Here is a 27,504-nt window from a genome sequence, read left to right as displayed (position 1 = left end):
TGAGCTTCATCAACTTCAAATTTGCCTCCAAGGCTGTTCCAATGGGCTTGCACTCCTCCATGTTGAATCGTTTCAACACTTCTTCAATGTACTTTATTTAGCTCATTGTAATGGTCTTGTTACCACAATCTCTTACAAATTCCACTCCCAAGAAATAGTGCAATTCTCCCAAATCACTCATCTCATATTCCTTCTCTAATTTGGCCTTCATCAAATCCATCTTTTTCCATATTGTTAGCCAAGATGATCAAATCATCAACATAGAGGATTACAATCAACAAGAACTCTCTAAATTGTATCATTTATAATGAATGATCAGCTTCACTCCTTACAAATCCTTCATTGACAAAGAAGGTGTCAATTCGTTGGTACCATGCCCTTGGTGATTGTTTCAATCCATACAAGGATTTCTTCAATTTACAAACAAGATGTTCTTTGCCTTTTTGTACAAATCCTTGAGGTTGGTCCATATAGATGTCTTCTTGCAATTCTCCATTCAAAAAGGCCGTCTTCACATCCATTTGGTGTATTTTCAAATCCATTGTTGTCGCAATTGCTACAATGGTCCTTATGGTGGTGAATTTGGCAACGGGTGCATAAGTCTCATTGAAATCAATTCCAGCAACTTGTGAGTATCCTTTGGCAACTAATCTTGCCTTGTGCCTCACCACCACACCCATTATATCTCTTTTAGTCCTAAACACCCATTTACAACCAACACTAGATCGATTTGGTGGAAGAGGTGCCAATTTCCATGTACCATTGTCCATAAGAGATTGGTACTCTTCTTCCATAGCCTTCTCCTACTTGATTGCATCTTCACACTTCATAGTATCACACAAAGACAATGGATCAGAAAGAAGAGCAATATTTGCATTTTCTTCACTTACTTGAGGGAAGATGTGATCCTTCTACCATTCGCCACGTTGCCTTCTTTTTCTCAAAGGATATCTCCTTTCATTGATTGAAGAACATTCATCTTCTTCTTTTCCAACTCTTAAACCTTGTCGTTTCTCACTCAATGGTTGGAAGTCTTCATCATTGTCATCATCCCAATCTTCAACATCTTCATTTCTTTCATTGCTCGTCCTATCAATTATAAGAGCCTTCATCTTTTCAACCTTCTTTGGCTTTTCATCTTCATCATCTTCATTGTCTTCATCTTCTTGTTTCTTTGCTGAATTCAAAGATGTGTCCACAAACACACCATTACTCCCACTTGGACACATCTCCAAGTGCTCACAAGCACTCTTGTGCTCTAAAAACATAACATCATGACTTTTGATGATCTTCTTAGTTTCCAAGCACATTAGCCTATATGCCTTAGTACCTTCATAATAACCAAGAAACACACACTTCATACCTTTTGCATCAAGTTTGGACCTCATACAATCAGGTGTTTTTGCATATGCAGTGCAACCAAAGGTCCTCTTATGGAAAATGCAAGGTTGTCTATAACACCATGCTTCTTGTGATGTCATTGATGGAAGAGCACTTGTTGAACATCTATTTCTTGTATATACTGCATTCACCACAACTTCCGCCCAAAATTCATAGCTAAGGTTTTGAGCATGTAACATATTCCTTGCCATCTCTACAATGGTGCGATTTGCCCTTTCAGCAACACCATTTTGTTGTGGAGTGTACGGAGTTGTGGTTTGTCTAGCAATTCCTTCATTCTTCAAATAAACATCAAATTGCTTAGACATGTACTCACCTCCATTGTTTGTATGTAGCACCTTGATCTTACATTCACTTTGTTTTTCAACAAGTGCTTTGAAATCCTTAAACCTCCAAAAGCATTCACTCTTGGCTTTAAGAATATAGATCCAAATCTTTCTTAAATAATCATCAATGAAAGTGAGGAAATACCTTGATCCTCCAATACTTGTATTTTTTATAGGTCCACATACATCTGAATGGACAATCTCCAGCAACTTGGTAGCACATGTTGCTACACTCCTTGGAAATGAGGCCTTTTGTTGTTTGCTTTGTATGCATCCTTCACATGCAAGTTGTTTTGTATTTTGGCTTGTATTTCCAAGATCTAAACCACTAATCATGGTCTTAAGCTCTTTCATGCTCTTCACATTCAAATGGCCAAGGCAATGATTCCATATATTCAACTTCTCTTCATTTGATGTAAACTCAGTAAATACACCTACCTCCACTCTATTCACCTTTTTACAAATGAGGTAGTACAAATTTCCGTCTTTTAAGCCTTTGAAGACCTTATCTCCAGTCAATGATCTTACAAAACATCCATTCATGTCAAATTAAACTTTAAAACCTTCTATTACAAGTTTATTCACCGAAAGAAGGTTTTGCTTCATCTTAGGCACATGAAGGACGTTTTTGAGTCTGATCCTATTGGTTTGTCCATTCACAACCACCTCCACCATAATAGAGCCAATTCCAATGGCTTCACATGTATCACTATCTGCCAACACCACGTTTGATGCTGGAATAGCTTCATAAGTATCAAATGAACACTTATAAGGTGTCATATGCTTGGAACAACTTGAATCCACAATCCATCTTGATATGGCAGCCATAGAGGTCCCAGTTATTGCCGTGAATGCATAATCTTGTCCTCCAAACTCATCTTCTACACTATTTGCATTTTCCTTCTTCATCTTTTTGCCTTTGTAGCAATTTCGAGCAAAATGGCCTATTTTGCCACAAATGAAGCAAGATTTGACATTACCTCATTGATTTGGATAGTTGCCCTTGCCTTGACGTGAATACAATGCTGAAACTTCACTTTGGGGCTCCTTTTCTTTTTTCTTGGTTACTTCATGGGCAAGTCTTGCTGTCACATAATCCATTGTAAGTTCTTTTATCTTGATGGACTTCAATGCCACAATAAGGTAGTTGTAGGATTCAGGAAGGCTCATTAGTAAGGTCATGACAATATCACTTTCTTCTAAAGGCTTGTCAACAATTGCTAGTTGGTTTGCAAGAGCCTTTACCTTATTAACATGAGCCATGAGGTCTTCACCTTCTTCCATCTTCCAAGTAAAGAACTTCCTCCTTGTATAAATGATGTTGAATAAGTTCTTGCTCTCATAGATGTTGCAAAGAGTCTCCCATGCTTCCGCTGGTTCTTTGCAAGAGATAATGTGAAAGAAGTTGGCTTCATCCACATTTGTTGCAATTAACCCAAAAGCCTTCTTTTCAAGATGTTTGAACTCCTTCTTCTCTTTCATATCAACATCTTTGCTTGGAACCTCTTCACTTTCATCTACAATATCCCAAAGATCCAAAGATGCCAACAAAAGCTCCATTTTGACCTTCCAATGGTAGAAATTTTCACCTCTAAACTTCTCAATAACTCTCAAGCCTTCACCCTCACTTGAAGCCATGTCTAAAGCAGAGTTGTATCAACAAAGGTTGTAAGAGGAAGTCCTAATGTTCTTAAAATCAGCAAGAAGGTTTAGCTGCCTTAGAATCACAGAATCCTTCTTTGTGAACAAACTAGTATTTTTACTCTCAAAAACACTCTCAACTTCACTTCTAAGGCTTCTCACAAGTCTAGTCACCTTTCCAAATCTAAATTGTCACTCTAATATCTTTCTTATATTCACAAGTCACCTCTATATACCAAAAGAGGCGTATAAAGCAAAATAAGCAACTTTATGTGATAAATCAACCATCAACACCAAAATGCTCTTAACCACAAGTAAGAGCAAACCAAGATCTAGATCTAGATCTGAATTTGAAAGTTATGTACTTTTAATGCCTAACATCAGCAACAACTTGATCTACTCCATACTTACAAAATAAAATACTTCAAAGACTTCAAAAGACACTCAAGCAAATATGAGTGGACTCATAACCTATTGAAGAAAAAAGAAGTCTAAAGACTACAAACACTTAGCATCAGCAAGTATTGTACTCTAATAGAAGTGTGGAAGAAGATAATTCTTACTTCCAACACTCTTTACTTATATGTGGTAGTTTGCTTACCAACGAGGCAACTTCTCTCCATTTGATATTACATCTGTTTCTACCTCTTCTTGGTAAAGCCTCGGTACTACTATAATAACTTATTTTACCTCTTTGCTACTTTTTTACTATTAACAACATATTATGCTTTAACTTTATGTGGTTGTAACTAAGCAAGTACTTGCTGTTCTTCAACAATAACAAATTCAATTAGGCAAAACACGCACAAGGAAACTATGTTCGTAATGATACATTAAATATTTTATGAAGAATTGCATACGGCTTGACTGCTAATGCTAATCTATAATGGTAGATATGTTATCCTTTCAGAAACTTGATATGTTTACAAATCTCAAGGGGTTAGAAGTGTATGCTCATACACCTTTCTTTGTAGATACCAAAGCCTTCTTGTCTAAACAAATCCGCCATCGTTAGGTAAGCACGTACTACAAGAACTGCTTAAATGATGTAAACCTGCCATTGTTTAATACACTTGAAATTTCCCCTCACAATGCAGCAAAATGTCACGTACTACAAAGGTTTACATAAGTCCACACAGCACGCGTCTCACACACTAGTTTTGGAACAGTACCAAAAACTGCAACGAATTTAGTATCGACGTCGATATCTCATATTGTACAATAAACGCCATAAAATACGTCGTGCATACATGCGACTTATCTCCTCACATGCATACTTATACAAGAACCGTACTGAAAACCAGTATGATACGGATAAGCTACATTCTCGTGCAAGACTCGAACCCAATCCACTTCCACCGAAGGCTACAAAATAGAGCCGTCACCTACCGTTCATACCCAATTGTGCTATTAAACTGAATTCCCACGCAAATAGAAATGACACAAGGCTCTAGCCCAAGCACTTTGAGCCAAGAAATTAATTAAAGAACTCTATGCACTAACCTTACTGTCTTGTGGTGTAATGAAACTAGGAACCGGACTAATTATCAGGTTCAACAACACGAACAGCAATGAACTGTGGTGCTGTTTCTCTCCTCTGCATGAAGTGACATGATTCATGACCAGCGCGGTTGCAGTGGAGGCTACTTTAGCTGGCAATATTGGAAATGCTAAATAAAAAAAGGGCATCCTTACAACTCATCAGAGATTTTAATGCTGCGAATTTTGACAGGTATAAGAGGTTTTTCTTTGCCATCTGTATCCACCTTTTCAATTGCCTGCCAAAAAAACAGTTGAATATACTCTTTTCACATACAGCTGAGGATCGATGTGCTCTACTAAAAGGAGAAACAACAATGAATGGAGAAGAAATAAATAAGATAATAGTGTGGTGTTGAAACAAATAAATATATCTCTGTGGGTCACTGCAGGAGTTACCTGAACTACGTCCTGACCACGAAGTATGCGCCCAAACACCGTGTATTTACCGTCCAAATGAGGTGTCGCAACAGTTGTTACAAAGAACTGTGACCTATTTGTGTTTGGTTTGCCTATATTTGCCATAGATACAGTGAATGCTTCATGAGTCAACCTGCAACAAATGGCACTTCAGTTAAGTTCGTCTTTGAAGGGAAAAGCAGGAAGGAAAGACATGATTGTATCATCCATATCTCGAATTCAGAAGCTCATACAGGTTGCCACCAGAAAGGATGTCAAATGAATGCCCGCCAGAGTAAATGACTGTATGTAATGAGGTGCAAGCTTCATACTCGCTAAACTCGTCCTTGAAACTGGCGCCCCATTTTGACTCGCCACCTGTTCCATCGCCCTTAGGATCACCAGTCTGGATTATAAAGTTCTTGATGACACGATGAAATAGCAATCCATCGTAGTAGCCTTTCTTGCTGCACCAACACTCTCTTCGTTAATTATTTTCCTAAGCAAATGGATGTATATTATAAGCATCCAGAGCTTAGAATTGCATTGGGTTGACGATCCTATTCTTCTGTTGAACAAAGTGGGACACGAAGAGATCACCACACATGCAAAAGGTACAGTACCTGAGTGTGACAAAATTCTCCACAGCAAGAGGTGCATGGTTTCCAAAGAGCTCTATAATAAATACTCCCTTGGTAGTGTTCAGGGTCTGTTTTTACAACAAATCTACTAATGTAAGTGATACGCCTGTTCCTTTTACGTCCTAGCGCAAATTCTGTGGACTGAGGCTTTGGAGAACTAACAAAAAGACACAATTAGACAAGGCGCAGCACTTGGAAAGTATAAGTCCATATGAAAAACCAAGTTAGTGAGGTAGATTAGGTTTCTTGTATCAATCCAATCCAGTACACGCAACCCTGATCTAACTTCAACAATGAATCCGGGTTAACCAGACAAAGCCATGAATTAAGCAAAATAAATACTTATACAAAGATAAAACCTTGTTCGTACCTACGTCGTTCGGAATGTTTGTACCGATTCCAAGCTGGTTTCAGTAGCTGTATCCCACAGTTTAACAAAGCAAAGAAAGAGTGCGTTCTAAAGCAATTATGCAACAGATCTTGAGGGGAACATTTTACCGCATATCGTGGAAGAGGCTCCCCACTTCCCGTTGTTATGAACTTTTCAGGTGCCTTGTCAATGTCGTTTATATCAATCAGGCTACTCTCATTACTCCCGTCGCTACACCCAGACAATGCAGGACCAATAAGAGACGACAACAAAGCTATGAGAGACACAAAGTTTCAATAATACGTCCGAAAACTACAAAACAAAATGAAATGGACGTTTGGCACAGACACGGATCGGAAAGTCGCCATTCGAACACTGCGCAACTCACTTCAATGGGAAATCCCCTCGCAGATCATTTCCTCACCTAGATTTGCGTCTATGCAGCACTACAGCCGATGCAAGCAAGAGGATGACAACTACACCAACAATCACGATGGTAGCCACATTTAGCTTCGCCGGAACCTTCTTTTTTTTACTCTTCTCCAACAACTGAGCCGGCTTCATGCGCCCCATTTCGTCAGATCTAGCCCGAAGCCTTCGAACCCCGCACCAAACAAACAAAATGCGACACTGTAATTTTAAAAATCAAATTAAATCTATGCTCCCTAAATCACCCACCTTGAAACCCACTAACCCTAAGGTTCAGAAATCCATTAGTGATCACCACGAGCTCTAAAAAACGCCCTCAACTCACATATCAAAGGCTTACAAGCATTGATAATCCTGCGGATGGCCTCTATGCTCCAAGGTATTGGCAGAGGCCAGCTGTGAGATGAGAGAGACGTGGTCAGTCCGAAAGTTTGTACACTACCATAATTGAACTCTCATAATAGACACTCTGCCTGACTGCACAGCCCTGCAATTGGCGAACATTACTAGATACCCTTCCATTTGAGGGTTGATGACAATTTTCTACCATCCCCGGCCCTCTTCCATCCCCTGTGGGTATCAACCACTCCGCTTCCCCAGCTTCATTTGTCTTGGATGAATCCCCATGCTTGACTTGTTCAGAGCAGCCAACAGGTCTCAGGAAATGACCTATGTTTGCAATAAGAAAACAAAGTTGCACTTTAAATACATTCAAGTAGCATTAGTTATTTATTTTTATTTATTTAATCTAAGTTAAGACTACATAGGACCACATTGCAAGCTCTTGAGAGCATTAAATGTAGTAAGCGCTCTCCATGCTATATATTGTAGTCTACATTATTTATTATAGCTATAGTGTTTGGAATGTAGTGGGGAGAAATTGTTTATCTTCTCCCTTCTCTTTGTATCTCAACACGTTATCAACACAATTATTCTTATGTCCTAGTCTTGGTTCTTAAAAACTTATGTATACTTTATCCTTTGTTTTCTCCTATATTATTGTTGCTACTACTATTGCTGTCATGTGTTATTGTTGCTACTATTGTTGTTGTCATGTATTGCTACTGCTGCTATATTACCACACCATGCCGCCAATAGCTGCCAATTGCTGCAAGCTACCATTGGATTGCCATACCTTGCCGCCATCTATTGCACCTTGCCACCAAACTGTTGTACCCTACCATAGTCTATTATAAACCCTTATTTTTGTAAAAAAAAAAAAAAAAAAAAAAAAAAAACTCCTAATATTTTTAATATTTTTTATTTCAAGTTTTAACTTTATCATTTTATTTGAATTTATATTTTAAGGTGCATTTTATTCAACCTTTTCTACTTATATTTTTGTTCACAGATTTATTTATAATGAGTGTTTCAACATCCTCAACTACCTCTATTATATTTTCAACTATCACCACTACATCACAAAATTTTCAAGCTCTTCTATTTTCATCATTGATTGCTAATGGAAATAATTATCTATTATGGAAAAAAATAGCAAAAGTAAATTTATTTGTAGAATAACTCTCAGATGTAATTTTCTTTAAAAAATCTCCTATTATAAGTACTTCAATTTTCATTGTTATTCATTGGAAAATACTTCTTCTTCTTTGTCAACATCTTGTACTTGCATTACAACATCAATATTTTAAAATGGAAGATCCAATCAAGCTCTGGGAGAATCTTAAATCTAAGTTTGATCATCAAAAGACCATTTTGCTTCCATGTGCATGTCATGATTGGTCATATTTACATATCTTGGATTTTCTAAATTTAAATGCTTTCAACAATGAAATATATTGTATTGTTTTACAATTATGTTTATATAGATAAAACATCTCTAAAGAAGAAATGATTGAAAAAACTCTTTTTATATTTCTTCCTCCATCTGTTGTGCTTGCACAACAATGTAAGAATATGAAATTTCAAAGTCATCCTGATCTTATGTTCTATCTATTTCTTATGAAGAAACAAAATGAGCTACTCTTGCGTAATGCAGAAGCTCATTCTAGTCGAACCTTAGTTCTAAAATCTCATGCACTTAATATTCCAAAGTCTAAGAAATAATTATATAAATATGGAAAAAATACTCATAAGTACTATAACAGTCATAATCATGACTATTTGTGCCCATATAGAAAGAATAAACGTTCTACAACTAATTACAGTAGAAAAAAAAATTAGAGATGCATTCTTGCTATAAATGTGGAATGATTGGACATTTGGCACATGTGTGCTATACTTAAGAATACTTTATTAAAATATTCCAATAAAATAAGAAACTTTAAGCTGAAGCTCGTAAAGTACATATCATGAATGTGTCCATGGATTCAATTGGTGTTGATGATTTAGAGGCTTATATGAATGACCAAACCTTTAATGATGAGTCAAATGATGCACTCATTGATTTTGCAACAATACATATTATCCTATAGGATAGTCAATTTTTTATTGAAAAATCTTCAACCTGGCAAATTGGAAATTTGATAACTATGGCAAGAATAAATACATTTTGTTTTTAAGAAGGAATAACAATGGTAAAATTATCTATGGGCTCTATCATAAAATATAAATATGCAATGTTTGCATCCTCAACACCTTAGAATTTGATTAGTTACCAAGATGTGCATGTCAATGGTTATCATCTCTCAACCATAATTTTAGATAGGCAAGAATTTTTGGTTCTTGAACAGAATCATAAAGTTGTAAAAAAAGCCTTTGCTATAGCAAATAGTTTATACTACATTGCAATCTGGCCTCTTATTATATTTAATTTTACATCATCTATTATAGAGAGTCACGTTTCTCTCCAACATGGATGATTGAGATATCCAAGATCTATATTATTTTGGAAGATAATTCCATGTATAATTGGATACAATTTAAGACCTGCAGATGCAGCTTCTATGGAATTATGTCGTGCATGTATACAAGGCAAGATGATTTTTTAGCCATCAATTTCAAAATTTCCACAAGAATTACCACCAATGCTTGAAAGGTTGCATGGTGATATTTGTGGTCCTATTAATCCAATATCTAGACTATTTCATTATTATTTTTATTTTTTTTAATTTTTGTTGATGCATCAAGCAAACAATCATATATTTCATTATTATCAATCTAAAATATGGTATTTGCCAATTTTATATCTATGCTTATTTGTTTTCAAACATATTTTCCTAATTATCCTATCAAAACATTGTATAAGGATAATGTAAAAGAATTTACATCAAAATTCTTTGAAAACTATTGTACTACAATAGGAATTGAATTGATATATTATATTTTATATGAATATACTAAAAATAGACTTATATAGTTATTTATAAAGTATATATAATTCATTATCTAGCCACTTCTTCTTTAAATAAATTTACTTGCATCTATGTGGGATTAGGTAGTTTTGCATGTTACAGCATTAATATGCCTCTGTCCTTCTTCTCTTGAAATTATTATACCACAAGAATTTATTTCAAGTTCTATTCGAAATATATCTCACCTACGGATGTTTTGTTGTTGTGCTTGGATTCCAATACCAAAACCTCAACGGTGTACTATTGAAGCTCATCAATAAGAAGGCATATATATATATATATATATATATTGGTTTTGATTCATCAAGCATTATTCATATTGATGATCCATCAGTTGACACATTATTACATGCACATTTTTAAAATTATCATTTTGAAAAGAACGTATTTCCATGTCTTCAAAGAAGAGTATTTAATCAACAAAGAAATACAATATTTGTATTTAGAGCATTAGAAACATTTACAATGAATCTTGATCTTTAAACATCTTTGGCTGAAAGTAAAGTTGCAAAGATTTCGTATTTAAAATGAATTACAAATAAAACACTTGTTGGTTTTAATGATCTGCCTCAGATTACAAGAATTCTAATCAATGAGGCTCAAAATGAACTTCCTTAGATTACAATACCAATAACAAATATACCTCAGGTTAAAATATCAACAATTAAAAGGACTCATAGATCAGATAAGCAACCACGAAAGAAGAAAGCTATAATATGTGGTGATTCTAGTATTATTTCTATGGAAGTTCTTACTAAACCTACAGGACCATCAATTAATGACAATATATCCATGTACATTATATCTTCACCTCATGCAATAGAAAATCTTGAAATTAGGAAGAATAAAATCAAGTTGAGTAGAAAATTATCTATTCAATATTATGCTACAAATGACCTTTGAGATAGACTATCTATTATAATATATGAATCATTTACTTTCATGATTGAAAAAGCTCTTTCTTAGAAGGAAGAGGATCCTGAACCTCAAACTATTCAGAAAGTAATACATCGCTCCAACTAGTTAAAATCAAAAAGTACTATTAAAGAAGAGTATGCTTCTTTGCATAAAAAAAAAAGTCTTTAGTCTAACTATGGACATTCTTACTTCTCGCTTTGAGGAATATAAGATGGTATTACTATACAAGTAAAATACTACGGATCAAATAATCTACTATAAAGCTCGCCTTATTGCTCAAGGATTTATCCAATAGTTTGGCATTAATTATGAATCCATATATTTTCCAGTCATGGATTCAATTATATTTTGATATATTATTGGAATGGCAGTTCATGCCACCCTTGAAGTGTGTCTCATCAATGTGATAATTGTGTATTTGTATAGTTCCCTTGATGTAGATATTTATATAAAAGTTCTACTTGATTTAGAAATAAGAACTCCAAATGTACTTGCTTTAAGATAATATCATGGTATTAAATTACATAAGGCCCTGTATAGTCTAAAACAATCTAGATGTATGTGATATCAATGTCTTTGAGATTATTTAATTATAAATAAGTTTATAAGTGATCCATTAATCTCTTATTTTCTTATTAAATGAAATAAAATTGGTTTTGTAATCATTACTGTACATATTGATGATTTTAACCTAGTGGCTACTAGATCTGCATGTGTTGCAGCTACTATTCTATTTATCCATGAATTTGAGATGAAAATGCTAGGAAAAATAACTTTCTGCATTGGTCTTTAGATTATATATCTCATAGATGATAGCATTTTTTCCTACCAAATAACATATATTAGACAAATCTTACGGAGATTCAATATGATTGATGCTTATCCATTGTCCACACCAATGGTTAGAGGTGGTCGTGATGGTCATCATCCATACCGTTCGTGCAAGGAGGAAGAAGAAATATTGAGAGAATAATATCCATATCTTATAGCAATTGGATCACTTTCATATTTAGTCACATCTACAAGATCAGATATTATATTTGCAATTAGTGTTCTTGTAAGACATAGTGCAATTCCAATACTATGATATTAAAATGGTATCAAATATTTACTACATTATTTAAAAAGCACTGAAGATTTGAAATTATACTACATATGATCTGCAAGTAAGTCTGCAATAGTTGCACAAACGAATAAAATGTGACTTCCAACTTTCAATTATGATTTTGAATTATTTTTATTAATTAATCAATTAAATAAAGTCATTGACAAATATTTCGCCACTTTGAGTCTCTAAAGACTCTTCCATCAATACTCACATTACTTTGGTTGCTTCGTATACATATAGATATTGATTCTATATGTATTTGTGTTCCTATGTATAGTATATATTTTTGGATTTCCAACACATGGATCATAGAAAAATATAATTTTGGTCATTCCCTAATGATTTCTTCCAATTTGTGGCCCATACTATTTAATAAAAATGATATTTCCATGCATCTTTGTGTGAGCTACTTGCCCTTCATTTTTGAATTAAATATAGTATTATTTGGAGGTTATTGGTATTACTGATGAGTAGTAGACTTTCCATTATTGACTAAATTCAATAATTGGAAATAATAGTCCACAATATTGAGAAAAATGCATCTTGCTTATTACATTCTTCTCTAAATATTATGATTGTATTACTATTATTAGAAAAGTTTTTCAACACTTTCAAGCTTTATGTTACAAATCCCCCACAACTTATGTCCCATTCATCAGAGAATTGCTACATATTTATAAGAATAAATAAAGATCTCAAAGTGATGTTTTATTAATCTGAGATGTTAATGAAAGGATGATTAATAATTTTTTACATTTTTAATGTAAGAATATCAAATCTATTTTTTTGACACCATTTTTAGAAAAAAGAGAGAACCTAACTGTTGTATAAAAATGTCACAAGGTTATTCAATTTAGAATAGGTATGTAATTTGATTCCTTGATCAAGATGATCAGTTTTTAGAATATTGAAATTGGGGTCCAAATTAAGATATATAATTGTAATTTAAGTGCATACTAATTCAAAATTAGATCAAAGCTCTAATTCCTTTTGTAAAGATAATTACTAATATTAGTTATATTCGTTAAAGTTTTTTCATCAATATTATAAGATATATTTATTTAGACATCACAAGTAATAAGGTTTTAATGAAGCAACAATTGTTGATCTTATGAGATTACAAAAAAATATAAATCATAATTCTATGCATATAAATATTATGACAAGCAAAGAGGAGTGTTGAAAACATTAAATGTAGCCGGCGCTCTCCATGCTATTTATTGTAGTCTACAATATTTATTATAGCTACATTGTTTGGAATGTAGTGGGGAGAAACTTGTAGTCTACAATATTTATTGTAGCTATAGTGTTTGGAATGTAGTGGGGAGAAACTGTTTATCTTCTCTATTCTCTTTGTATAAGAGACCCTATCAATAAACTTAGTTCTTGTGTGTGTTTACATATGTGTGCATATTACTTCTAGCTACTCTTCTCTATCTCTAAAACATTCTCAACTCAATTGATGACCCAATTGGCAATTGAACTCGCAGCAATCCGGCAATCTTGTGGCTGTTTCACACCACAAAGTTTTTGCTCTTTTCGTGCAGAGCCTACTTGGCAACTGCTATTTCTTTCATCAAGTTAATGGAACGCATTCGGTGATTTGATGTAACCCTTTCATACTGCGATCGTCGGTTGATGTGGAGCTTGGTCGGTTGTAGTCGAAGTAGCATATCGAATTCATTTGTGATGTCAGTTACAAGGGACCATTATTCTTGATACATTATGCAAATCCTGAGCCTCGTCCTCCCTCTCCTCGCTGGCTGCTTGCCATCTTCGGGACCTCGAAGGTAAATTGTAACGCATATGTCTCAATTGAACAAGCTGGGTAAGTCAAGTTGCGCCAACCTGTCGTGGAATCCTACTGTTTCTGGTCTTTCGTTGAAACTCAGTTTGCACTTCGAAATCCTTTTTATGTCATCATCTCACATGGCTACACAGTCAGCGACATTGAAGCATGTAGTAAACCTAAAACCAGCATTTACGATTCCATCGCACTGGAGGGCATGCTTGGGCGTGGTCCATGACTGCGAGTCTCCTGCCTGACAAGGATGCTTTATTTGACATTGCTGCAAATCGCATTATGAGATCATTTGTGGCATCCCCAGACTTGGCCGTTGTGGAATTCTAACTCGATCAGAGATGCAATGCTAGTTCAAATTCCTACAATTCTCGATCTGAAGCCTTTTCAACAATCTCCTTTCTTTTGTAAAATATGTGAACGGGCTCTAAAGCCATGAGCTTGGCAACGGACTTAACCAACCTGTCCCGATACTCGGTGTTCCAGTCGACCCTCACATCCGCTGGGCTCCTCGGCATGCCCAGACACAATCTTTTCATCTGTTGGTCTCGCTTGATTGTTTTGGATTCAGTAAAATTCAACTTCAATCAAATTTCTGGCAAAGCCTCGGATGATTATTTTCTTGCATGTACTGCTCTGACCTCTCTCAATATGCTTCCATCCAACTATCTTGAAGGTAGCCGCATTGCTGGCCACCTCTCCTTCACTTCCCTCTGACTTGAGTGGCGGTGCTAAGCCTGGTACAGTGCTGCTTTCTTCCGGGGTGGCCAGGATCTCCCATTACAAGACGACATTACTTACCGTGGCAATGAGCGCAAGATTTTGAGGTATCGTTGCGGCTGTTTTCTGTTTCTTCTCACTCATCCCCAACGGTTGTCGAATATTCCCGAGCGCATTCTAGACAATCTTGTTCTTCCGTGAAGCAGATTTCCAATTTTCAAATCAACAAATGACTTGAGTCTTCGCAAGAGGTATCCATGTATATAGAGTCTCCTGTGGTGACAGAACTCAAAAATTTTGCCTCGCAGGGGGGAAATTTCGGGGCTAACTGGTTTCTTCAATAATAAATGTTCCACATCTTTGATAGGATTCATATATAATTTGTAAACCTCTTAGCTTCAAAGCAATGAGGATACGATTCCATCTCTGACCGTCTTTGTATGATACGATGTTCCAAACTGAACGATGCATATCAATTTTCGGATTTCATTTCAGGCTTCATTAAATAATGACAAGAAAATCTGGATGTGGACTCCTTCTTGAGCATGAAACTCACGCATAGAGAATGACTGCTTCTTCTCTTGTTACGGCCGTTGATACAAACCATCAAAGGGTGTATTGGAAAATGTTGACCAGGAAGTAAACACACCACGTCACAACATTACTGTAACATTTACACAGTTACAGAAGACTTGAACAGTTTGGCTCTTCGGTTGTGGCCATGCACACGTACCTTGTTGACGTCTTAACATATTGATCAACATGCCATGATGAAAGTTGAACAGTTTTGTGCCCGAAAATATTTTCAAGTCTTGATTCTAACCAAGGTTTGTCCAGCTTCGAATTTGGGGGGAGGATAACATACACACAGCACAGAGGACAAAATTCGACACATTTCGCTCAACACTACGATTGTTCAAGAGCAATTGACCAGACGAATCGAATTATTGTTCTGTGCCTGTGTAGAGTGCTCTTATACTCCGAATTACCAGCACAAAGACCCAATCTTCACTATGTGATTCAAGTAACGAGCTTTGAGACTCGGACGCAACAGACATCGGCAACCATCGTCTCAAACCATCCCATTGACCTAGCAGGTCCGGCACTTTCCTCTTCGTAGTAGTGATCATCAGACTGGATCAAGCTCTACAAGCTCTCCGTATGTGCAAGGTCGTCACGTCACATGTAACTCTTCCACAATCTTCTCATGTTCTCTGTGGCTCACGCTTCTGCATTGCCCAAGCAGCTCTCATCCTACCTGTGAACGAAGCGTCAACTGATTAACGTCCGATGCAGTGATGACTACACCTTCTAAATTTCCGGCACGATCTAATTTTGGAGTCTACTTTGTGTTGAGCGTTAAGGGTGTAGCCACCGTAAGGTTTGAGCATTCCTTTTGAGCAACCAGTGGACATGGTGATGCTTCAAGTTCAACAGCACCTCCAGTTCCTTGTAAACTTCCTAAACTGAAGGTTTACAGTAGTAGCTCCGGGCCTGAGTCAAGCTTGGCACTCGCAGGTTCAGCTCTGGGCACTGCGAGAAACCAGAACCCCTTGAAGAAGCCATCTACAATAGCCTCTTGGTCAAGTGACGATTCGACTCAAAGAAGCCAAGACGGACCTGATTTGCGACCTCACCAATGGCAGCTTCACCACGGCGCAAGCTTGCTGACGAGCAGCGCCACTCCAATCAACGGGCCGTTTTTTTATTTCTGTGAGTCGATTTTGACCATGGATTTGACACTCCAACGGCGGAGAATACGATGTCAGTGTGCGAGGCTCTTGAAGACTGCAGAACAGCTCCGCCAAAAAAACAAAGGGGGGGGAGGGGGGACAACGGAGAATCCGAGGAGCGGCGGGATTGGAATTGGGTCGGTGAGTTTGTGGCGTCGTGAACGACGCCAGTTGGGGCCGAGCCGCACGAGCAGCTGAAATCGAAGATATCGAGGGCGGAGAAAGTCCAGAATCCTAGATTTTAAACTCTTCCCCCATTGAAGAATTGAAAACTCCCCCTTGAGAGAATTAAAACTTGGAGATCTCTTTTGTGGTTTTCTTGATTTAACGTGATGGAAATGTTTGTTCAACATTGTAGAAAAAATACATTATTTTTTAATTTTATATATATATATATATATATATATATATAATTTTTCAATTTCCAGTTTTTAATATCTGCATCTTAGGCTACTGAAATTTCTTGAATAATATTATTTTTAAAAATGGAACCCATACTATATTGTTTGTCGTTGGACCAAGCACTTGTAAATAATAGGTTCGATATTGGTTTCGTCATCAAAGTTGAAAGGTCAAAATTTTGAACCAAAAAAATTATTAATTTAAAAAAAAAAAAAAACACACTGAAATTTTTTTCAAGTTTTTCTTTAATTTTTTATAATTTCTGATGATTAAGAATTCTTGTAAAAGTTTGTACTTGTGTAAATTTTATCTACCATAATGCATCTCTTTGAAAGAACCAGTAACCGTGTATTTTTTGAACATTAAGTTACACATGTGTTATTGGGTGATAGTCAACAATTAGTTGCAGCAATTTATCAATTAGTAATGTAACTTGATAGAGTAAGTTTTCAAAGGGTAGTTTATTTTAAATAATTGGATTGTACTGCATGGATTATATTGGTAAATTTTTATCTCATCCTATTGGAATTTAATCCAAAGTATGATTCAAGCACCCAATTTACATTTTAATCTTTGGATTACATGCATTTAATTCAAATAAAATTACATTATCCAACTTAAAATTTATCTAAATAAAATTTTAATTTATTATAATTTTTAAAAACATGTATCTATAAATTAAATACATAGTGATAAATAAATTTATTTAAACTATTTCACTAAAAGTTATGCTTTAATCCAAAATAGTATTAGAATCTTTGATTAGGTTTGAAATTATACTAAGTTAATAATAAATGATATTGCATAATTTTATCCATGAGAATAAACACACAAGTCCAACAATATAAGGTTAGCCAAAGCACAAGAGCAAAGGTGAGAAGAAAATAAGAGAGACAATCATAGTGACGTCATTAAACTCAAAGGAACAACTAGAGCTTGGGTCAAGAAAGGTAGACTACTTAAGGAAGGATTAATCATTGCAACAAGCAATCATGCACCATTGTAGAGTATATGTTGGTAGTGGACATAGTCAACTTATGATAGAGTAGCATTGGGTTGAAGGCCCTATATTTCAAGCATATGCAATAAACAAAGTTCATCACTATTAATTGATGTGAATGTTACTATTTTTAGACACTTTACAAAGCTATGTCTTTTGCTTATTTGTTGCCTCAATAGCCTTAGTAATATAAAACATAATAATAAAAAACACATCAAAGTGTATAAATTATAGTTACACAACTATGTTTAATTAATACCATACTAAAAAAACAGTAAAAAGAATTAAATAATTTAAAATAATAGTATTAATAAAAATTATAATAATAAAAATATAAAAGATTACAAAAATAAAAAATCACATATACCTTATAAAATATAATAAAAATAAACATAAAATGCAACAAAACAAACTTATGATTTTGATTTGTAATACAACTTTATAATGTGTATTTGGATAGTATATAATTTATTCAGTTATTTTATAAAAATCATATTTTTTTATGTGTCTTCAAATTAAAATCTACATTCTAAAAAAAATTGTATATTAATAATAGTAATTGCAACCATAATTTTACTAGATTAATTCTATTTTCTTTTAATAATAATAATTATTTATTAAAAAATTAATTTTTTATTTTTTATTATAATAAATAATTTTATCAATACATCTATATTATTATGTAAACTTCTAAAAATATACTTAATAGTTTTACTTGTAAGATTATTACATTTTAAAATACCAAAATATTACAAATTAAGAATTATTGATCATGTATTTTATATTAATAATTATATTTTTTATTTTATAAATTAATATATTTTCTAAATTTTATATTTAGTATTTTAAAAAATATTTCATATTAAATTTATTTATTTAAGTATTTTATGTGTCAATTAATTTTTTTAAATAAAAAAAGATAATTCAATCTTTTAACTTTAATTTTATGTCTAAATCAAACTTATAGTAATATAAGATTATTAATTATGTAAATCAAAAACATACATATGATTGCTTCAAAATTAAAATTTTTTGGTATAAATTTAGAAGTTCTAAATATAAAAAAATTAAATAAGCTTTACTTGCTATTGGTGTAGTGTGTAATGTTAATTTTTTGTTATAAAATAAGCATATTGTAATAAGCTTAGGAATAATAAAAGTCATATATTAATATATAATATTATAAGATTTTTTAATTAATTTTATTTCTAAAATCATCTTTTAAATTAAAAAATGCTACTCATAATAAATTTAAAGCTAAAAATTAATTTAAAATAAATATTTTAAATATTTCAATAAATTAATTAATAATTAAAAATAAAATTACAATAAAATAAAGCTTATTCTGTAATCTTATAATATGGATCAAAAAACTTTAACAAATATAACCAATATTATTAATTGTTTTAACAGAAGGAATCAGATAGAAATAAGTAAAAATATGCAAATTATATAATATCTTATAAAGAAGCTTTATTTATGAGAATTTGACGTTTTGCATATATGTAGGTATTTAGTAGGTTAAAAACTTGGCCACATATTGCACATGTTAGCTACTTGTGATATTAATTGGTTTAGTATACATATATGAAACTTACTTTGCAAGTTAAAAATATGTTGGAAGTCCTATAGAATGTGCCACATAGCTCTTATTTAATATTGTATGAGTAGTAAAAAAAAGACTTTCTTTACACTTATTAATTTTTTTCTTGCTTTTAGTTAAGTGTTAAGAATCTACAACTTTCTTATCTTCGGCAATAGCCATTTTACTATATTTTTGAATATACATACTTTTTTATTCTTTTTTTTCATCTTTCTTTGAAAGATATGTTACATATTTAATTATATTCTTTGAGTTCTTGTCCTTGAGAGATTGATAAAAATGCACTTATAATATCAAAGCTTTGTCTTTTCATGATTAAGAGTAAATTATTTCTTTTGTTTAATAAGATATAAGCATTGTAGAAGTTGTAGATTATCCACTTCTAAATTGATATTATTCATAAATGTGTTTTTTTTTATTATTATTCTTTTCTACTTATCTTAAGTAGTATTATAATTTTTTTCTATTTTATTATTATGGCAAAGCTTGTTGAAATAAAAAAAAAGTAATATAAGAACAAATGAGAAAATTAATGCTTACCATACATAATTTTTATTTACTACCACCAAGGACAAAAAGATTAGGTAGAAGTAAAGATATATTAAAATTTCTTCAATATCTACTCCAAATCATATAATTTTTCCAATTGTAGAACATTCTTCAAGTATTAGAGAACCAAGAGTTGTCTTGTTTGAAAAGTTTAATGGTATAAGATCAAAGTTTTGAGGTTCATCAATGAAGTACAATTATTGGTTGAATTTTAATTTGAAATTTATTTAACTATAGGATCATAAGTTGTGTTTCTATAAATACTACTTTTAGGTTTTGTTAAACCATAGTTTTTTATCTTTTCTGAAACAACATGATTTATTATCAAATAATTTAGAGGTTTTTTTGGCGGAATTTTGATCCATGTATAGAAAACACAATAGATTTGTATTACAAGCAACAAGATTTATATTTTGCATCAAAAAATTATTTAGTAGTATTACATGCTTTACAATTTCAACAACTTACATTTGATATTAAGTTAAATGATGCTACACTTATTTGCTATTTTTTCTACAAATTATAATAAATTTATATTAATCTACAAACATTGAGCTAAGTAATTGATTTTATTTTAAAGTATAACAATAGGCTTTTTGAACTTTAATATGATAATTTCAAAATTTATCTTTAACCTTTTTACAATTCAATGGCAACATTAAAGACTTTTAAACACATATCTTTGAGAATAGAAGACATATAAATTGAGCAATAAAAAATTTAATATTGTTAAAAAAAAATATCCTTATATGTCAAATATAAGAACTTTGACATATCTTCTTAGAATTTTTGTCTGTGATATATGATGACAATGTGTCAAAAAAAATAGATTTTTTTAGTTATAATAAAGATTGTATGATTGTAAACTTATACAAACTTAATAAATATTCTATACTCAAATCAAAAAAATAAAAATAAAAATAAAAAATTACAATATATATATTTTTAAGATTTTAAAATCATAAAGCTTCTATTTTGCTAGATTCAAGAGACTTATTTTGTTTTATTAAATAAGAATTTATTAGAAGATATAAAATATTTTTAGTAAAAAAAACTAAACTTGTGCATTAAGCAGTCATGGATAGTTGTCTTTATATTTAATATATATGAAACTATTCCTATAATTATAAAAATAAATAATTATAATAATTTAATAGTATTTAATATTAATAAATATTTTTCTAAATTTATTATTTTTAAGGTTATTTTTATTAAAAAAATATAATCTTTAGATAGATTGGACTTCTTATAATCTCAAATTTTTCCAAAGCATAACTAAGATTTTTTTTTTAACCAAGTAGAAAGCCACAAGTCTAATACAATCAATTTTTACTTGTAAGTATAAAAGCTTTTATGCATGTTGCAAGATGATGATCTCATTTTGTTATTTATACCAAATTTTATTCTAATAATGAAAAGACTATAAGAGAGTATTTTGAATAAGTATCAAGATTATCAAGATATTTTTAAGAAGAAGAGTATGGATATTCTTTCAAAATATTGTCTTTATAATTATTTATTAGATCTTTAAGAAAGAACTCTATTATCATTAATATTAACTTATTTCTTATTTTAAAGCAAGTTACCTACACTCATGGAATAAATTGATAAAAACTTGGCCAAGGACTTCATACACCATTCAAAATATCTAATAAGAGTGCTTATTTCGTTTATAAATAAAAAATAAATTACTATAGATTTATACACACTATAAAAGAACTAACAAAATTACCATAAAAAATAGGTACCATCCATATGTAATATTAAAACTTCTTAATCAATTAAATTAAGCAAATTTTTATACAAAAATATATTTATAAAGAGCATATAATTTGATACACATTAAAAAAAGAAATAAATAAAGGATTGCATATTAAAATAGGTATAAATATTTAAAATATAGTTTCATGCCATTAAAACTCATAAATGTACTAATTGATTTTCGAAATCTAATGAATAATATTTTTAAAGAGTTTTTAGATGATCTTGTTATTTATTATTTAAACAACATTCTAACTTATTTTAGGAATATAAAAAAATATAAACTTTGTGTTTTTTGTGTATTATAAATACTTGGAGATATAAAATTATACACCAAGATAGAAAAGATGTCATAGTAGAGATGAAGATCTTTAAGAATAATATATTTTTTTCAAATATAATGTGAGATAAATGTATTCAATAACATGACTTCAGAAGAGACTCTTAATTTTTGGTGATATTGTTTTATATAAGAACCATTCATGATGGTATGCCAAATATTACATTTAAAAGAAGTTATGAAGACTTTAACAATAATTTTAAATAGACTTATCTTTTTGCCTATGCATAAATCACTATCAACGATTGAAAAGACTTATTAATTATCTTTGAACGGAACAAAGATCGAAATATGTGGCAAATATAATTTGTTGTATCTTAGACTTTCTCAACATAAAATTACAAGTCCTTGTGGAACTCAATTCTAGAAGAGTAGGTAATGATATGGACATAATTGATAGTAGTAATTACTTAGATAAGAGAAATTAATTAAAAATAGCAAAAATAAAATAAATTGTATAATATCTTACAATAAAGCTTCTTAGAAGCTACATTGATACGGAATTGATTTTTTACATATTTATAGGTAATTAGTAGATTAAAAACTTAACCAAAAACTTTTGTGAAATTCGATAAATTAATTTATAAAAATTAACAAAAAAAAAACAAAAAAAAATTATTAAAAAAAATATTTTGTTATTATTAATTATGTAATATTTTAAAATTTTAATTATAAATATCTATTTGATAATAAATCATATAAATAGAGTAATAAATTTAAATTTAATATATATTTTTTAATATATTTCTTTATTTTTAAAAACCCTTTTATTATTATTATTATTATTATTATTATTATTATTAATTTAATCATAAAAAATTTAAAAATTCATCTTTATATACATTCTTTTTATTTTTATAAAATAAGACCAGTCTATTATATGTTTCCATTTATTTTTTTGAATTAATTAAAACTCATTTAAAACTACTAGCTATAAAATAATTTAATCTTTCAATAGAGCTCAAAATAAAAAAATTAAAATTAAATTTAATGGTATAAAAAAAATTATTATAATTTATAGTTACTTTTTTGAATATAACTTTAAGAATGACTTCTTTTAGAATTAAGAAATCAATCATCTTTTAATACTACATATACTAGATTAATTTTTGAAAATTAAATTTATGTCGTTTTAAATTTTTACACATATTCATCTATAAAGAAAAAAATAATTTATATAGTAAATATCATAAGTAATTTTTTATGTAAGAATATAGCTTAATAGTCTTTCTTGTGGTTAAATATATAATCTTTTAGATAATTTTTAAAATATAATGTTATGTATGTAGATATATATATATATATATATATATATATATAGATATATTATTCTTGTAAATTTTTTATAGATAATATTAACCAATGTAACAAGGTTATGTATAATACAAATATGATTCATTCTGGTTATTGCATCTTTTAATTGCATAAGATGTTTAAATTATATATTTTCAATCTGCATATCTTTTATTTTATATTATATATTTCTAGATTTTATATTTTTTTTCTCTATAACTATATTTAGATACTTTGGTATACTTATTTAATTTTTAAAATAAACTTTAATGAAGAAATTAATAAATAGAATTACAAAATCAAAATCTTAATTTATTGTTCAATTATCATTTCAATCTTTTAGAATTTAATTATATTAAGATCATATTATGATGTCTTGTACAAAAAAATTATTAAATAAGTGAAACACTTTTTTACAAGTTGATAATTCTCAATCATTAAAATTGTAAAGCACACAAAGATTTAGAATGATCATTTGCTATAAGATCCAAATCTAATTGAATCTTTCATAAATTACTAAATATTTCTTTTTTATATGAATAGAAATCCTTATATATATGCATAAGATTTATTAAATATATAATCTTCTTACTCTAAAATGAAGAAAATCGAAATATCTTCTTACTTCAAATCTTCTTACTTCAAAATAAAGCTTGTTTGTTAAGTAATATTATCGTAAAAACAACTTGAGATATTAAAGATAGATTATCTTATAATTAAAATTCAATTAGAAATTATACATGGTTAATAAATATATAAATCATAGTTCTATTATCAAAAAAAAATATTAAAAAGAATATTTTTGGTATTTAAGTAGATATTTATTTATTTTTGTAATATAAAAAAAAAATACTTAAAGTAGTACATTTAAAAGATCTTCTTAAAACTTTTTATCCTATTATATCAAGATTAAAAAAATAATTAAACTAATAATAGATTTAATCTTGTATTTATATATACTAAATAATAAAAAATTAATAGAAAAGCTTCTTAAGAATCACAAGACTTACATATCAATTGTCCAAGTTATAAGACACTATTATAGAAACTTCTTATACATAACAAACAATTGAAAGAAGCTTATACAACTACATGGTGTATCTAAAGAAATAAAAAGCATACATAATCTATAATGATATATTAAAGAATAATTTTTATTTTCTTTATTTAATATTAATGTTTAAATATGTATCTTCAATTTGACGTTTATTTTGGTATAAATTTTTGTTATCAAATTTTTTATTGCTAAATAAGAACAAAATATTAATTGGTCAATTATTAATTTGATAGTATATTTTATTTTTTATTTTGTATTTACTTTAGATTTTGTATGAATTTTATATTTTTAATAATTTAAGAGGTTTTATGAAATATAAAACATAATAAAAATATGAATAAAAATATATTTTATAATTAACCTTTTGTATGACAAAAAAGTATTTACATTTATTTTTGAAGTTTTTTTTTAAAAAATTCTTAGAATATATAATTTTAAAATGTTGTGACGAAAATTTACATTAAGATACCTATTTTTATTCAAATTTTAATATCCTAAGCAATTATGAATCCATCTTCTTTGAATTTTCTTGCTATTTAAGTTTTTTTTATAAAAAAATAAAAATAAAACATAGGTAGTTATGAGTGTTACAGTAAATTTTAGTTATCACAAAATTTTCTTATTTTAATAAAAATTAAATAATCATAATAAAAAAGATCAAAGAAAATATAATAATCATAATAAATAATTTTTCTTGTATCCATGTATTTTAAAGTAAAATTATAACTCAAAACTTGAGATTTTTAGGAAAGATTTTTTTATATATTACTAAAATTACTATGAATTTTCACTTTTTATATGCATGTAAATACCACCATAAAAAATCAATATCCAAAATTTTCAAGGTTGCTAGGAAAACGATGGGAATCAACAAAGGAGGAGGAGAGGAGGGGAAGAAGACATAGAAGAGAAATTGAGCAGTGATTGGACTAAAGGTCAATCACAACAAGGAGTCCTTTGGTGCTTGAATTTAGTTTTCTTCTATTGATATCAAGCAATGATGCAACTCCACATACTTCATACAGTCATCCAGATGCATAAATTAGAAAACAAAAAACAAAAACAAACACATCCATGCACGCACACAAGGTTCTTTATACCACAATCACACACAATAGTGCAATAGTGCATCAGCACCACCATGTTTTGTTGTATACTAACACCGAGCAGCAAGTTGTTACAATTACACACAAATGCATCATTCATACAGACATCAGTTCCAGCATCACTCTTTCACTCATCCAAATTAAAACGTCATGATCACAGGGACATGGTGTAAAGACCCTGAGAGTTTGCATGAGAAGGCTCCAATTCAACCCTTACACCTGCACGAATTCCATTTGAGCAGAAAAAGGAAAAAAAGGGAGGCTACAGCCACTGATTGAAAGCAAGAAACAAAGAACGAGATGAGAGATGAGAGAGATGAGAGATCACATGACAAACAAACATTCTTTTCAACAGAGGGATCCAGATCCACAGTTGTTTAAAGCCATTGCGACAATCAGCAGAAGAATTTCACTGGGTTACCGAGTATTGCAGACAAAGTGGTAACTGTGAGCTCCAAAACCACTCTTGGGAGAGCATGGTCCTACCACCATTGCGATAAAGTCTATGTCTGAGAAGTAGCTGCAGCGATGGAAAGAAGGAAGCCACTGATTCAGGCTACATCGACAACTCCCAACACATTCATGCACACAGCACCAGATTTGACGTTCGGTGAATTTACTGTTGATTCCATCACTAGATGCAATGGTCCGTTGCGCCACCCAGGTTGCGGTTGCTAGTGATCAGGAGCTGCAGAAGTCTTGCTGATTTTTTATAATATTTTATTTTATTTTATTTCTATTGGCAGTGTGCTGAAAGGAAAAGAATCTGTTTTGCTACAGCTTCAGCTTTTTCAGGAAACCGGGGAGTAATTATTTTTCCCTTTTTTTATTTAATTTTTTTGTGTGTTTGTGTTCACACGTTTAAGGGCGGTGATATGTGTATGTGTAGTCAGAGAGGAAACTTTTGGGCACTATTGATTTGTGTGTTTGTATGGCAGCTGGAGTCGCTTTTTCGGAGGTGAAGTGGATGGATTGGTGGCCGCAGGATGTTGCCGCAGGAGGAGGGGATGGTTAGCTAATTCCGGAGTGTGCCGAGATTGGGTCTCTGGCAGGGTGCCATATCCGCCACCCATTCTTTAGCCAGGCGGTTAGGCTCTGCTTTGATCCATGCTCCCCCTCTCCTTTCACTCTGCTAATGGTCACCCCACTAAAAACCAGCACTTGGGTGTCCTTTCGGGATGTTACGAAAGCTTCCATCGAAGACATTAGGGCCACGACATCGTGCCTCGTTTTCCTTATAGTTCAGGCAATGTTGCTTTTTTTGTGCCTTCGGGGGCGTTATCACTGGATTGCTTCATCTCATATCTGGAATTGTGAGGTGAATACTACATTTATGACTAACTTTTTGTTCGAGTGAAGCTGCTAGAGCTGATTCAATGTATTACAGCACAATGCACACATACAATCCCAAAGGGTTCGGTTAGAGATGTTTGGAAAAATTCCTTGTAATATGAAAATGAACCCACGAGCACAGAAATCGTTCAAGTACGGTGGTTTTGGATTCAAACCAGGAGTGGGGGACAAATGGTTGCAGTTGCCAACTGGTATGTTACAGTGACTTGGTCAGTATGGAGATTTGTCAATCTATGCACTTCTATCCACAGCAGTATGTGCCGTGGTCTGATACCACATGTGACCTGTAATAAATCAGGTTTGCCACTGCTATTGGACTGGAGCAGGGATTCTATTCTCTTCCCCAGTAAAGGAACCAAAGATTACTTGAAAAACTTTGGATTCCGAGTTGCGTTCTCCATTGAAAATTTCGAAATTTGGGAAGATATTAGAAGGGAGAATCACGGAAAGAAATGTTGAGAACTGCACGAGCACTTTCCATGGATGAAAAAGATCTGCAGAGGTGCCTAACCATACCGTTTTTTCAATGCACGAGAAAACAATTATAACCTGGAACACCAGTCACGGTCATGATAACCTATGTTAAGAGATTTTCCGGCATGATAAAATGGGTTCAAAGCTATACGAAATATGTGCTCGAAATCGAGTCTGAAGCTTGGTGTCGTGGGTCGTCATCACCAACTGACGACGGTCGTCTATCTTT

At 31.5% G+C, this 27,504-nt stretch overlaps 1 protein-coding gene and 1 long non-coding RNA gene across 3 annotated transcripts; one reads left to right on the top strand and one right to left on the bottom strand.

The window, feature by feature from the left end:
* Nucleotides 1-4,763: 4,763 nt before the first annotated feature.
* Nucleotides 4,764-7,205, bottom strand: LOC112285297 (peptidyl-prolyl cis-trans isomerase CYP18-2). Of its 2 annotated transcripts, XM_024525978.3 has the most exons (7): nt 7,087-7,205; nt 6,742-6,912; nt 6,446-6,548; nt 5,930-6,015; nt 5,639-5,773; nt 5,307-5,460; nt 4,764-5,146 (listed from the first exon to the last, which is right to left on the bottom strand). In XM_024525978.3, exons 2-7 carry the CDS (start codon nt 6,888-6,890, stop codon nt 5,060-5,062), a joined length of 714 nt encoding a protein of 237 aa, XP_024381746.1. In that variant the 5' UTR covers nt 6,891-6,912; nt 7,087-7,205; the 3' UTR covers nt 4,764-5,059. The 2 variants fall into 2 exon arrangements, with proteins under 2 accessions (XP_024381746.1, XP_024381745.1); XM_024525977.3 differs by lacking the exon at nt 7,087-7,205 and having other exon boundaries at nt 6,742-7,084.
* An 18,668-nt stretch (nt 7,206-25,873) lies between these two features.
* LOC149988474 (uncharacterized) lies at nt 25,874-26,571 on the top strand. The gene is made up of 2 exons (XR_016504516.1): nt 25,874-26,094; nt 26,387-26,571. It is a non-coding gene; the product is annotated as an uncharacterized LOC149988474 (long non-coding RNA).
* Nucleotides 26,572-27,504: the final 933 nt, after the last annotated feature.

Source organism: Physcomitrium patens, chromosome 8 (genome assembly GCF_059467195.1).
Source record: "Physcomitrium patens ecotype Gransden chromosome 8, ASM5946719v1, whole genome shotgun sequence".
NCBI classification, from domain to species: domain Eukaryota; kingdom Viridiplantae; phylum Streptophyta; class Bryopsida; order Funariales; family Funariaceae; genus Physcomitrium; species Physcomitrium patens.
This window is presented reverse-complemented; position numbering and strand designations above follow the sequence as displayed.